This window comes from Sander lucioperca, chromosome 6 (assembly GCF_008315115.2).
Source record: "Sander lucioperca isolate FBNREF2018 chromosome 6, SLUC_FBN_1.2, whole genome shotgun sequence".
In the NCBI taxonomy this organism is placed as follows: Eukaryota; Metazoa; Chordata; class Actinopteri; order Perciformes; family Percidae; genus Sander; species Sander lucioperca.
In genome coordinates this window covers 25,319,607-25,333,402 of record NC_050178.1, presented here as the reverse complement: position 1 = coordinate 25,333,402, position 13,796 = coordinate 25,319,607, and the positions used below count along the sequence as shown (strand labels likewise).

At 39.4% G+C, this 13,796-nt stretch overlaps 2 protein-coding genes and 1 pseudogene across 2 annotated transcripts in view; all 3 read right to left on the bottom strand.

Annotated features, from left to right (window-relative positions):
- Positions 1–7,382, bottom strand: part of LOC118492959 — a 32,783-nt pseudogene extending 25,401 nt beyond the window's left edge.
- The window catches only part of LOC116056460 (nuclear factor 7, brain-like), a 313,536-nt gene that overhangs the window by 8,513 nt on the left and 291,227 nt on the right, over positions 1–13,796 (bottom strand). The gene's annotated exons all lie outside the window — the stretch shown is intronic.
- Positions 8,124–13,062, bottom strand: LOC116056492 (putative inhibitor of apoptosis). The gene is given in 9 exon segments (XM_036002228.1): positions 8,124–8,387; positions 9,474–9,515; positions 9,751–9,914; positions 10,407–10,505; positions 10,652–10,849; positions 10,983–11,082; positions 12,039–12,228; positions 12,230–12,304; positions 12,636–13,062. Coding segments are annotated over 9 exon segments (1,359 nt in total). The 5' UTR covers positions 12,933–13,062; the 3' UTR covers positions 8,124–8,193.

Here is a 13,796-nt window from a genome sequence, read left to right as displayed (position 1 = left end):
CTTTTTGTCATGAGGGTCAACAGATACTACCTGCAAAGATTCAAGAAGATTGAAATCACGGCCTAGGACGAGTTCGAAAGAATGTAAAGCACATGAAAAATGCATAATTAAAAATGGCCGCCTTCCGGTTGGGCGGAGCTAATGTAAAGGTAAATGGGAAATATGTCCGCAATAATTAGAGCAATATGAGTATTAAATCTGGTGAAGATCGGAGCAACTATGTCCAAGTTAAGGCCTTCCAGGCATTAGGGGGCGCTATGGAGCCCACTTACAGGTTTGGGCCAAATTGCTGTACAGTCTCGCAAAGCTCCCAGGTGTTTATGTGGTCACCAATTTTTGTGAGTTTTCGTATATACTGAGGCCGTCAAAAATGTGCCCAAGGGCTAAAACCAATTAGGGTCCCATAGGCCACGCCCACTTTGACCAATCAGTATACTGTAAGGGTGGCCTCATGAGTGGCCCTAGATGGTACCCATCAAATTCTGTAAAAATCGGATGACCCGTTCATGAGCTATAAACTTTATGTACTTGTAGCGCCCCCTAGAGTGGGGTACTGAAGGGTCAAAGTGGGCATGGCCTATGGGACCCAAGTCTAGATTCACCACTTACACTAATGTGAACAACTTTAAATTTACAGGGTAGATAGACAATGGGTCGACACCTACCAAAAATTACACATGTGGACCACTAGGTGGCACTATAATGTTTTTTTGCCTTTAACTCCCACATTCCTCATCGCACATTAGAAATCCTTACATCCACGTGTTCCTTGAATCAAGCTGAATCACATGATATATGCCACGCCCATTTCTGCTAAATTTTTTTTTAGCAATATCGCGCAATGTGCAAAACCAACTTTTTCGAACTCGTCCTAGGCCGTCCGACGGATCAGCATGAAACCTGGTAGGTAGCATCTCCAGATGGACCTGACTAAAAGTTACTCAAGGAATTTTGCTACGTTAAAATATGCGCATTTGACGACCAAACAAATTTTCCTAGCTAGCTACCACACACGTATCATAGCATATCTCGGCCAAATGAAATGTTATCAGCAAAGAACTTGAGATCCTTGTTCAACATCCCACTACGATGCTCTGTACCAAATGTGGCGAAGATCGCCTGTTAGGGGGCGCTATAATCAACGTAGACGAGTTTTGGCCCTTTTACTCAATGTTAATGGGATATTTGCAATGGAAATGTACCACAGACCTTGTAGCTCACACTTTTATTTAACCTTTATTTAACCAGGAAAAAAAGTCCCATTGAGATTAAAAACCTCTTTTTCAAGGGAGTCCTGGCCAAGAAGCAGCAACAAAGTTATAAACATACAATACTATTACATATACATTATGAAAAACAATTACAACACTTCTCAATATTTACTGATGTTTCCCTCCTACCGTTAGGTTTTGCTTTTTACTTTTGCGTGCTCCTTTGATTTTTTACAATAAACAAACTTCTTAACCCACTTGACAAAGTTTCTACAACCTTCACAGTGGACAAATTCACTTTTTCAATCCAAAATCAACACCATTCTCTGCTGTACCCTGTGGTCAGAGGAATTAAGAAGTTTGTTTATTGTAGAGAATTGTTAAAGGTAGTCTGTATATGCGTGGAGGTGAACTGTTGACCGCTACGTTTGCAACGGCGACGTACCGCAGACGTCGCGGCTCGTCGCTTCTCGATATTTACCGACGTTTGCCTCCCCGCCGCCGGGCTTCGGGTTCCGCTTTCGCGCGCTCCCCGGGCGACTGGTGTGGGAGGCTTGGGGCCCATCATAACTGCTTGCAGTTCTAGTTTTTACTTGTTTTTGGCAGTAAAAGTTAAATATCCCCATTGACCAAAAAGTAAACATCCATATTGACCAACCTCCCCCCTGTATCTGCATGAAATGGTTTGGTCCTGCCTTAGAGCGCTCAGTTACGGTGTTTAGTTGCAGTCAGTAGATGCGCCAGAACTACAGTGACCATGATGTTACCAAGTAACGTTAAATCAAAATCTGGTTTTCAAAAAAGGAGAGAGAGAAAAGAGAGAGGAAAGACAAAGGAAAGGGTGTCAAACTGTAACTGTCTGTGAGTGGTATTAACCTGTTGGCTTAATGTCCATAGTGAAATAAGCTAGCTAGCTACAGACTAGTGTTAGCCTACATTTAATGACCATTTAATCAGTGCAGGGAAACGTTTAGCAAGATATTCATATTAAATCATTGTCCCTGCCCCTTTTAGCAGACTTAACAACAGATGAGTCAGCAGCAGCCCAGTCTCCCCCTAACTGTGCCCCTCCCTGTCCCAGTGAAGAAGGTGAGCAACATTGTGTTCAATGACATGCCTGTTATTGGAGAGAAAAGTTGGGGTTTCCAGGAGTCCTTTGTTCTTATTCATACCTTTTAATTTGATGTCACTGGTACGGTTAGTTTGTTATGACCATATTCCAAACCTCAAAACCTTTTGATTTAGTGATCACTTGACCTGTTTTGTAGCACTATAATAACCCTGGTGTGGAAATTCCATTTTCCATGTCCACTTTATTTTCTTGTTGGCATATATGTGCAGCTAAGTTAAAAAAAAATCTGCTGTTTTCATTGTTTTGAGAGGATGATGTTCATTTATTTTGATTGAAAAGTTAATATTTATTTAAGTTGGTTCGTTTTTCTTTTTTAAATTTTCATTAATAATTATAATAATAATTTTGTTAAGAGAATTTTCCATTTTGTCAAATTTTACAATAAAAATTCATTCATTATGGTTGCTTTTAATCTTGCATCAAATAGTGAACTGCATACTAGACTTGCATGCATGTACAAATCCCCAGCAGTAAATATTGTGCTAGTACTAGTATTGAACTACAAGAAGCAAGACAGTTGCAAGCCTTTAATTAGAGTTATGTAAAGTTTTTGATGGGACAGTTAGGTCCTAGAGATGTGGTGACAACAGCTGTGCAGAGGGGGCCCAATTTGATTTTTTGTCATGGGGCCCAAAATTGCTGGCGGCGCCCCTGCCACTGTGACACAGTTTTAAAGGATGCCTATTGCGCCGTTTCCCAGGCAGCTCTAGGACTCTCCAACCACTGTCTGCTTCATCTCATCCCAACCTACAAGCAAAAACTAAAAACTTCCAAACCTGTGGCAAAGACTGTAAAGAAATGGACATGGGAATCTAAGCTGGAGTTGCAGGCTTGCTTTGACTGCACCGACTGGAGCGTTTTTGAAGCTGCAGCTACAGACCTCAATGACCTCACTGACACTTTAACATCTTACATCAGTTTTTGCGAGGACAACTGTGTGCAAACCAAGACCTTCTGCACATACAACAACAGCAAACCTTGGTTCACTCCTAATCTTAGGAAACTGCATCAAGCCAAAGAGGAGGCCTACAGGAGTGGGGACCGGGACCTACACAAGCAGGCCAGGAACAAGCTGACAAAAGAGATCATGGTAGCCAAAAGAAGCTACAGTGAGAAACTTAAAGACAGCCTCTCAGCCAATGACCCTGCATCAGTTTGGAGAGGCCTGCGAAAGATCACGGATTACAAGAGACCATCCCCCCACCCTGCAGAAAATCCCAGACTGGCTGATGAATACGGCAGGTTTCAAAAGCACCCGTTATCACACCCCTCACGCACAAAAGGTTTTCCCTCAACACCCATCCCCCCTCCTTGTTTGTCTACGCAAACCTGGCCAATAAAGCTGATTCTGATTCTGATTACTGATACTTAATTAAGCTAACGTGTCACGTAAAGTATTTTTATTTCAGTAGTGAGTAATATCTCAGTAAGATGCTAAAATGACGTTTGTCGTGTGTGTTATTGAAGCAGCAGCTCTGCGGCTGAACTGCAGTTCTTTGCGTGGCCATTTGAGGCGGGTCATTCCCCAGAGACTCCTATGTTAAAAATAATCGGAATTTTACAGAATAAATAATCACGTTTACAGCCTGGTACAAAGAACAGGTTGGGTCTCTATAGCTAATTCCCCCCTTTATAACTGGGGGTAATTGTTTTTATAACTCACCCATTTAATCAAATTAGGCTTAAAGCTGCATACTGTTACTATCTACACAATATATGGTCTTTTGTTATGAAACCCCGTATTTTTTTATTTGACAAAGTACCCTGTATCATATATGCATGTCTGGTATTTGTAGAAAAGCAGACCACTTAAGAATCGGTTGGAAATTCAGTGATAAATTATGATTTTAACTGAATAGACCTCCTGTCTGTAGACAAACATGCATTAGGAGGGGCGGCGTGTCCGTACCAAAATGGCGGCCGCGTCGACGTATCGCTCCACTGAACATGAGCAGCTAATGTGGTAGCCTATCTACTGTGGGCTAGGGTAGACTGTGTACAGTTGAGACACCTTAAATAACAAGTTGTGATTTTTGCTGTCCACGTGCGTGTTAGTGTCCTCTTTGATCGGCTACACATGCCATCACTGTGATAGGGACACCTGAATCAGTTTTTCCTTTGTTGTTGCTTTACTGTTACTTTTGACATTGTTATTGTTAGTGTTGTTATTGGAATATTTCCATTTGTACTGTTGCAATATCTGATCGTTAATTATCTTGTTCCTGTTTTATACATTTTAACCAGTGCTAATTTAAATAAAATTAATGAATTTAAATGGATGAATAAACAAACATGTTGCCCGATTGTTATTTTCTTTATTTGTCTTTATTTATTATATTTGCAATTAGGGCTGCAACTAACGATTATTTTCATAGTCGATTAATCTGTCGATTATTTTCTTGATTAATCGATTAGTTGTTTGATCTATAAAAATGTCAAAACATGGTGAAACATGTGGATCAGTGTTTCCCAAATCCTAAGATGACGTCCTCAAATGTCTTGTTTTGTCCAAAACTCAAAGATATTCAGTTTACTGTCACAGAGGAGAGAAGAAACTAGAAGATATTCACATTTAACATGCTGGAATCAGAGAAATCTTCAAAGAATTAATCGATTATCAAAATAGTTGGCAATTAATTTAAAAGTTGACAACTAATCGATTCATCATTGCACCTCTATTTGCAATAAACGGTTAGTTACCTTTACATCATTAAAAATGGCTGTCTCAACTGTACCACATATGGGTACAGTTGAGACAAAGTTGAGACGTAAAAGCACCTTAATTTATGAGCTAATTGTGGAAATTATAAACTATTTATGGGTATTATTGATTGATAATATCTTAGTCTACAAGCTAATGAAATGTCATGTGGCATGTCATGTGGAAATTCACTTCTTTTTAGTATCTATTTTTGTGTGAAAAATCAAAACGCTAAAAGTGTCTCACCTGTACTCAGTCTACCTACATATCTGTGACTAATGTCAATCAAACTGTCCACGGAGAAAATGTGATGTCAGCTTACTAATTGATTGCGGGTTTTGTGTAGATTTGGACTTTTATACGTTTATTCCACTTTGTTTAAACAGCGAAGTGGAGAGGCCTCGTATGTGACGCTCATATTGGCCTTGCTGGATACACCGTATCATTTATCTTTTTGTGGATCTCCTGATCTCTGTGGATTACTTTTTTGTGTGATTGGATTACGGCAAAATACGGATCTTTTTTCTCAACGTGTCTTAACGTTTTATGGTGAGTTTGGAGAGGCATCTCAACAGACTGGAGGTCCAACACTGATTGTTCACCGTTACATTTTAGTTGAAGTTAACCGTCTGTCTATTGCGTTCCAAAACAGCCGTGCCACGATTGGATTTCATAAGGGCGAATTGTTAAATTGTTACAATGTAACTTAACAACTTTAAAAATAAACATATGTGTTTTGGAATATAATGTTCAGCTTCGGCAGCTTTACCTATGTGCTAAAATATACAATGACATAGTGACAAGTCCATAGCAACCAGTGTTGATTGGTTATATCCCAGCGTCCTTTGCTGAATGGTCTCAATGTTTTATTGTTTTATTTCATATGAATACTAGTTTACTAGAGGAGTAACTCAGTATTTGAAGTAATGCAGTAATGAATGAAGTGTGCATTTAGTTTCCATGCTTATTGTGTTTCCACAACAATGTTAGTGAGTAAATCTACTGAAATGGCCCCCCCACCATAACAGAGGAGTGGGATGTGTAAGATGAGAATGCAGAGGTTAACTCCTGTACATCATGGCTGTAAAAATCAAATGGTGTCTGTACTTCTTTGTTAAGTGCAAACTTGCACGCGAGGGGAGGGTCATTCATTTTTTCAAATCGTTTTGGAGGGAAAATTATTACTGACGAGGGGAGGGTCACGTCTTTTTAGGTTAGAGGCCACAAAACTCCTCCGGTGGCCCCTTAATTAAATAATAAACAGTCCCTAAACGATGTTTAATTCAGTTATTACATTCAACCAAAATAAAGTAAAATAAATAAGTTTGTTGAGTACTTACGGAATGAGGCGGTCAGTTGTCCAGTCTGTGAATCCAGTCCAGGTTTCTGCTGGTTTTCTGGACGAATGGCGGGTTACCTGAAGCAGCTGAGGAGTCGATATCAAGCGGTCCGGGAGGTTGTAGTGCGGGAACTCGGTGAACAGAGCTCACTGGTCGGATGGAGAAACACTTTGAAATGAATTCAACGGTTTTCTACCGGGCAACTGACCGTGTAGCTCCTGTCGGTGCTCTACTACTCCTTCCTCCACTTCTTCTTTGAGGTTTATTGTCGGTTGGCATACAACGATTTGGTGCTTTACCGCCACCAACTGGTATGAAGGGTGGATAGATGGATGGATGGATAGATAGATACTTTATTGATCCCAAGGGGAAATTGAAGGTCCCAGTAGCTTAAAGACATACACATACATCATAAACAGGATGACTAATATGGACAATAAAAGAAAAGCTACTAAATAAAAAATCCACATGAATGTACTGAGGGATGTAGTGACAGGGCAGGGACTGACCCTGTGATTCAGTCTGCATGGTGAGGTGCTCTATGAGAGGGTGTGTCATGGTGGTATAGTGCAAATAAGTCCAATAGTGTAAGGATAAAGTCTAGAGACCAGCATTAAATATGGACAATATAAGAGAATAATGGAGACATAGTAATATAAAAACTATAGCAGTGCAAAAAGTGTACAATACTCAAAAGCTATAAAATAATTTAAAGTTGTTGGTCTCTATATAGCTATGCCCCCTTCATAACAACTGTATGGGGGTGAATGTTTTTTATAACCCAACCATTTAAATTATATTAAAGCCTAAAGTTGCATACTGTAGACCCACACAAGATATGATATGTTGGTATGAAAACCTGCATTTTAAATTCAATCAAGTACCATGTATCAGAAATACAGCTTCAAAACCAGTTGGAAATTCAGTGAGAAATATGATTTAAATTGTGGATAGACGTCCTGCCTGGAGACACACACATGCATTAGGAGGCGCGGCATGTCCGCCCCAAAATGACGGCCGCGTTGACGTGTTGCTCCAATGAATAGCAGCTGTCAATGCGGTATCTGTGTGTATCTATAGGTTTACACAGATATTGAAATCAGATCTGGTGATGAATTCCAAGTTGTCAAACTGCCAAATATGAGTACCAAAGCTTTCTTCATACTTTATAAAACACAAGTTTTTTTCACTGTCTGGTGAGCAGCAGTCAACTGAAACAAGCAACAAACTCCTGAAATAAAAGTATTTTTATTAGCTTACAAAGGGTTTTTATATTCATGACATTGTAGAAATGAATGTGTAGAATATAAAATGTCATACAAAGGTATAAAAGGATGCGCAAGTAAAATGATAAATCTTTAAAGCTTCTTAAAAAATGTTGATGTCTTCATCATTTCATCAGATAGAAATATTTTAAACTTCTTAAAGAATTGAAACCATGAACTGAAGCAAAAACAAGCACTTGTAGACAGTAAACAACAATATTAGAGCAGATATGTTACAGATGATAATATCAGAGATTAAGGTCCAGTGATGTAATATTAGAGCAGATATGTTACAGATGATAATATCAGAGATAAATGTCCAGTGATGTAATATTAGAGCAGATAAAAGTTGTTTTATTTTCTGTTTTTTCTGTTTCCTAGTCCCATTTTTTAGTCTTAATTACTTAATACAAGAAACAAATTAGTTAATTGCAAGGATGTATATCTATAATAATGTAAAACTGTAGGAACAACCTTCCGGCTCTTTCCAATAAATATAAATGTATGTCATATTGCTTACATTCTACACAAAGGCCACTCCTGGTTATGAGAGGAAGGTTCGGACCGTGCCTTTAACAAGGGCTCTGCAGATTGGGCACTTTCGCAGTGACGGTGCACATTCTTTGCACACCACGAGGTGTCCGCATGGGATGAAGACGATGTTGACTTCTTTATCCATACAAACCATGCAGGTACGCTCCTCCTGCAGGCGCCACATCTGCTCCTCCATGGGGACTTCTGCAAAGAAAAAGAGATTAATTTCCATCTTCCAACATGTTGGTCTACATTTTTCTTGTCTTCTTTGTCAATCTTCAATCTCAAACAGGATTCAAACAGGTTACATTACTGGCAATCTCTAAATTAAAATCGCTCCAAACTATTAATGGCTATACCGGCAGTTAATGCATAAAATACTGCATTACAAACCCAACAAAGAATTTTTTTTAACTTATTTTAGTTTACGTTTAGGAATTTCACATCATGGGGTTGAAATTAAGTTTAGATTGATGCCTGAAATAGAAGTGGTTCACAGTTAAAACAATTAAGCAAAAAAACATTCAATTGGCGTGATAGTAAATCCTGCCTAAGGCTCTGGGGTCTGGGGTCATTTATAAAACGGTGCGTAGGATCCTTACTATAAGTGTACGTACGGCAAAAAAAAGTCAGATTTATGAAACCGTGTGTACGCACACCTGTAAGCAAAGTTCCCTTTATAAATCAGAGATTACCTTCAAGTGTGCGTACGTGGATCAGCCTCTTATCCCGCCCTGTACACACCCATTTTTAACCATAAATAGTCAATGCAAAGCTCCTTATGAATGCTGATCAGTATGTTAATGACCCTGGCAGTTGTTACACCGAATCATGATGACTGGTGGAGAAAAAGCAAAAAACTTCTCAGGCGTTCAGGAATTGTTGTAAATTGAATTATAATTTCAGCCTGTTCTTGCACAGTGTAGGGAAACCTGATCTATAACTACATGTATTAAAAAAACGGCAGGCATTATGGCACTTGGGGACAGCTTCGATATACCAGACCTATGTAATAACATTTAACAGCACTATATATTATATCCAAACAAGCCTTAGTGATAAAGTTGAAGATTATATATAATATTTATAAAAAAAAACAAACATTGATAGACATTTCCCTCTGGAAACAGCCGGTTTCACAGAGTTTGTGTGAAGGACAGCACATTCTCCCGTCAAGTTTGTTTTTTTATAAATCACAACCTTTGCTTGGGAAGTGGCGTACGCAGATTTTCAGCCCCGTTTTGTGCGTACGCCACGTTTATAAATGAGACCCCAGGTGTGTCTTTTTGCCTGAAAGATCTTCGCTTGGTGATGCGGCTTCGTTTGATTGGGCTGAAAATGTGAAAGACAACAGGTAGTTAGCTCAGGCTTAGGTTAATAAACAATATACTCTAAATAAAAGTAAACCACTTAGCTCCAGTTCGAACAATATTATTGGTTTCAAGTTATTATCCAGGTTGATGGTTTCTGTACAAGTTTATCCGAATACACACTGAACCTTTAGTAGCCAAATATATCAAATGTTTAAGTGCAATCAGAAATCTGTGGTGTGGTGGGACAGGCGTACCCATGAGATCTCTGAGCAAGTGTACGTCGTTTTTCTGGATCCAGCTGCGGAAGACCTCGGCTGCAGCGTTTCCCTTGTTGAGGACGAGCTCTATCAGCCTGGCAGTTTGCTGCTGAGGTGACGTCTGAGCCTTCAGACCGCTATACTCCTCGGTAGCTGCAGGTTAACAGGGAAGAGTTACTTACAATCTGGAGGTTTCTGACTTCTAGATGCTGCAGCTGCATAACCTTCACTCCAGTTATTCTTAAAAATATGATTTTGCTGAATAAACGCTTGTCAGTCATGATTATTAATTTTGATAAGCATCTATATTAAATGATTATTATTAACTACTGAACTACAGTGCACATTTTTAACAAAATGAAATGAATGAATATACGGAAAATTACACCGACTGCTTATTACAACATGCATCCCGAAAAGGCTCATGGGAAAACTCCTGACATTACTTTAATTCAATAAACCCAGAACCATTAATCATTTAGTTACCTCATTGCACGTTTTTCTTCTACACTTGTAACTTTAGTTATCATCAGAAATAGTTCAATCTCACAGATGTTGAGAAACACTAAATCCTGCACCCCAAAGCAACTAATTACCTGTAATTTCTACTAGTGGAGTAAGAAAACAAACACAGAAAGAAAAGAGAAACTTACATAATATTTTTTTCACTCTTAAATGCTCCAGCACTGACTCCACACTCTTCAGACGCTGGATCAAAGCTGCCTGGTGTCTCTTCACAAAAGTGAAACCATCTGAAACAAAAAACGAAAATAAAAGAAATGTATTAAAATACTCACAGGCCTGAGAGCAGCTGATAGCACAGCTAACATCAGTATTCATGGTTGGTCATTTTCAAAATACCTTGCCGAAACATCCATATTTTCGCCACCAGCTTTACCTGATGCCATAGCCTGCGCCAGCATCTCTCGCTCCTCCTCCCTTTTCTGGTCCTCGGCACTGATCTAAAACCTTGAATATTTGAACCACTAACATATTTCTGTGCTGCTCTCTGCTGACCTGTTCAAACAGCCGAGGGAAGTGAGCCTGGATCTGGTGAACAAACTCTTGTCCCTTCTCCTGGAGCAAATATTCACACCTGCAATTATCCAGAGGTACAAGAATACAAACGTTTATACATTTACTACAGTACAACGGGCTCTGGATGACACATTTTGACACTAAATTTAAAAAATCTACAATAAAACAAAATTTCGAACAATGGCATTTACAGAGGAAACCATTTAGCATGTTCCACCCAAGCATCATCTCCGGACTCCCAGCATCGCAGGCCTCCATCGCAGCAGAAACACTTGACATCATCGTTACGACCTTTAGGGAAAACAAAGGGCTTTCAGTGTGATTTGATGTTTTAGGATGGTTCATAAAAAGAGAAACATAAGGTGATTCTGATAAAGATGACTGTTAACTGACAACTATTAATCTAAAAAATGCAAGTCCGTTTTCATCTTTCACTTACTCTTATGCTTGAAAGCTTTGGTAGTAAACTGACCACATTTGAATGCTATATTCAGTATTAACATGAGATCATGTTTATAACTAGGTGTTCCTCAAAAAGATTTCTATCAGGTCAAATGAAAAACTGGACACATACTGACAAATACCTGTCTGCAGTGGATACTCCCAAACAGAAGGAAAAAACACCCTCTTACAGGTATTACAACTGTTAATTGCAACAACAACAAAAAAGGGAAAATAAATAATTTCATTTCAACTTTTCATCTCCACCTTATGAGTCAATTCTGTGTAAGACTTTCAGGACCTTTTAAATGACAGCGTTAAGATTTCAATTTTAGTACTATTTTTGATTTAGAAAAATATAAATACCACCTCTGCCCTCTACAAGGATTTGCTATAAAATAAGATAAAATAAATTATACTTTTGGGGGCATACCTTTTGTTTTGGGCATAAAATGCATGTTAACTTACTTAGTAAGTAAGATTTTTTACTTAGTAAGATTTGGGATTTTCCCAGGGAAAGGGCAAATGTTTTTTCAGAATTAATGCGAGAAAAAAAAAATTCAATTTTTAATAAAAATCGAAGCGAAATAAAAAAGAATTAATTCGAACATTTTACTGTCACCTACCTACCTCACCTAAAGTTGATATTAAAGACACAGGCCCATATTATTTTTCATTTGGAGTTTTGGCCACCTGATAAAGTCCAACATTCGCCGTCTTTCTAGCTGCTACATGCGTCTCCTCATCAGGTCACTGTCTGATAAGGAAAAGCTCTGATAAGTTTGTCTCTTTGATATTGTCCGTACCTACATAGTAGAAGCCCGCTTTAGCCTGCTGGTCAGGTCTGACAGGGCTACAAGATGGCCAGTTGACAAAAGTGAGCAGCCTCTCATCACTCTGCTGCATAGCAGGGTTGGACACATTACTGAAGGTTGAGGCTGCTGAAGACAGTTGAGAAATTACTCCTCCAGATGCAGATACGGCAGCTCTGTCCCCCCCGCACAAAGCGACAGTTTGGATAATGCTTCTGGTGCTCGCATAAAGCTCTGTCACCTGGCTCCCAGTTACTCAACTGCAAATACAAACAGAAACTTCAGTCAATGAAAGTAACATCAAGAAATTACCACACCTGATTGGTGCTACCTGTGGTTGTAAGGTGGATGTACTTTAGTATGATGCCCACTTCTGATGATAGTCAATCCAGTCTAAATTAATAGAAACTATAAAATATGTGATTTTGAATGTGACTGAGAAGAGGGCCCAGAGTTGGTTAGCTTGGCCTCTCAAGACCCTCTGAATCACCCTGAGTTACAGCCCAGAGATAATTACACTGCACCCTGTGTACTCACACATGACATTCTTCCTCAGTGCAGTCCGGTTCGTGTCCCTGTGATGATACACACCTGTCCTCCACAGCTGAAGCAGGCCACTCGGTCGCCTTGGCCCAGGAAGTAGAAGCCCGCCTTGGCAAGCTCATCAGGAGTTATGATGGAGAGCGTCCAGGGATGAAAGGAGTCCTGGCAGTCCTGCTCTCTGCGCATGCTGGGGTTGTGACATGTTGGTCTCTGGTGGGACATGTCCTCTAGACCAGAGCTGAGTGGGCTGGAGGGTGGTGGAGCAGTAAAACTCATATTTAGGTAGCCAGCTGGCTCTACAAATACAATGTTAGTGCCTGTGTGTGTGTGTGTGCAGAGATGCATTGACCTTTGGGCTTAGGTCCATTCACGCTTATTAACGCTACTTCCTTGGCCTGTTGTAAGAGGAGCTCTTGCACTTTCCACATTCCTTTTTTTACTGCCCTGTCTTACACACTCTCTGGTCTCACAGTTATATGAGGTGTTGAGGTGTGAGGTGTTGTAACTGCTTCAAATAATGTAAAGATACCTGATTTAATTCTTGCTCATTTGAAATGCATCTATGTACTTCCTGTATCTCGCTCATTGGTTCATTTAAATTGAAAACGCAATTTCCAGTCTTAGGCACGCCCTTTTTCTAGCAAGTTCCAGAAGAGTCGCGTCAGAAACATCTGTTGAGCATCAATCAAAAAGTCGTAACCTCTTGACCTGTCAGTCATCAATCAAGACAGGTTCCTGTTTCTGTGCAAATTAAGTTATTCATAACAGCTGCATCTTTTTAACAGGAAGTCATAAAGGCAGCGCTGTCACGCCTATATTTCCATTTGGTTCAGTTTGCTTTCACACTTTGTCAAACGCACCAAAACTGTAAACACATGTCACGCGTTTGAGATGGTCGCTTGTTTATTGGACAGAATATCTGAAACTCACCGACACTTCTGCTCTCAGAAATAATGAAGCAACACTAAATTTATAACAGCTTGGGTTTTCTGGTTCTGCTTTAGTGTTTCTAATATTTTAGAAGAAAGTGAACAATGAGCAGCTGACAGACAACGAGTGAAGGAGAGAGAGAGCCGGAAAATACTGAATTCTCCTCCCATTCACACACATATATATATACATACATACATACATACATACATACATATATATATATATATATATATATATATATATATATATATATATATGTATGTATGTATGTATGTA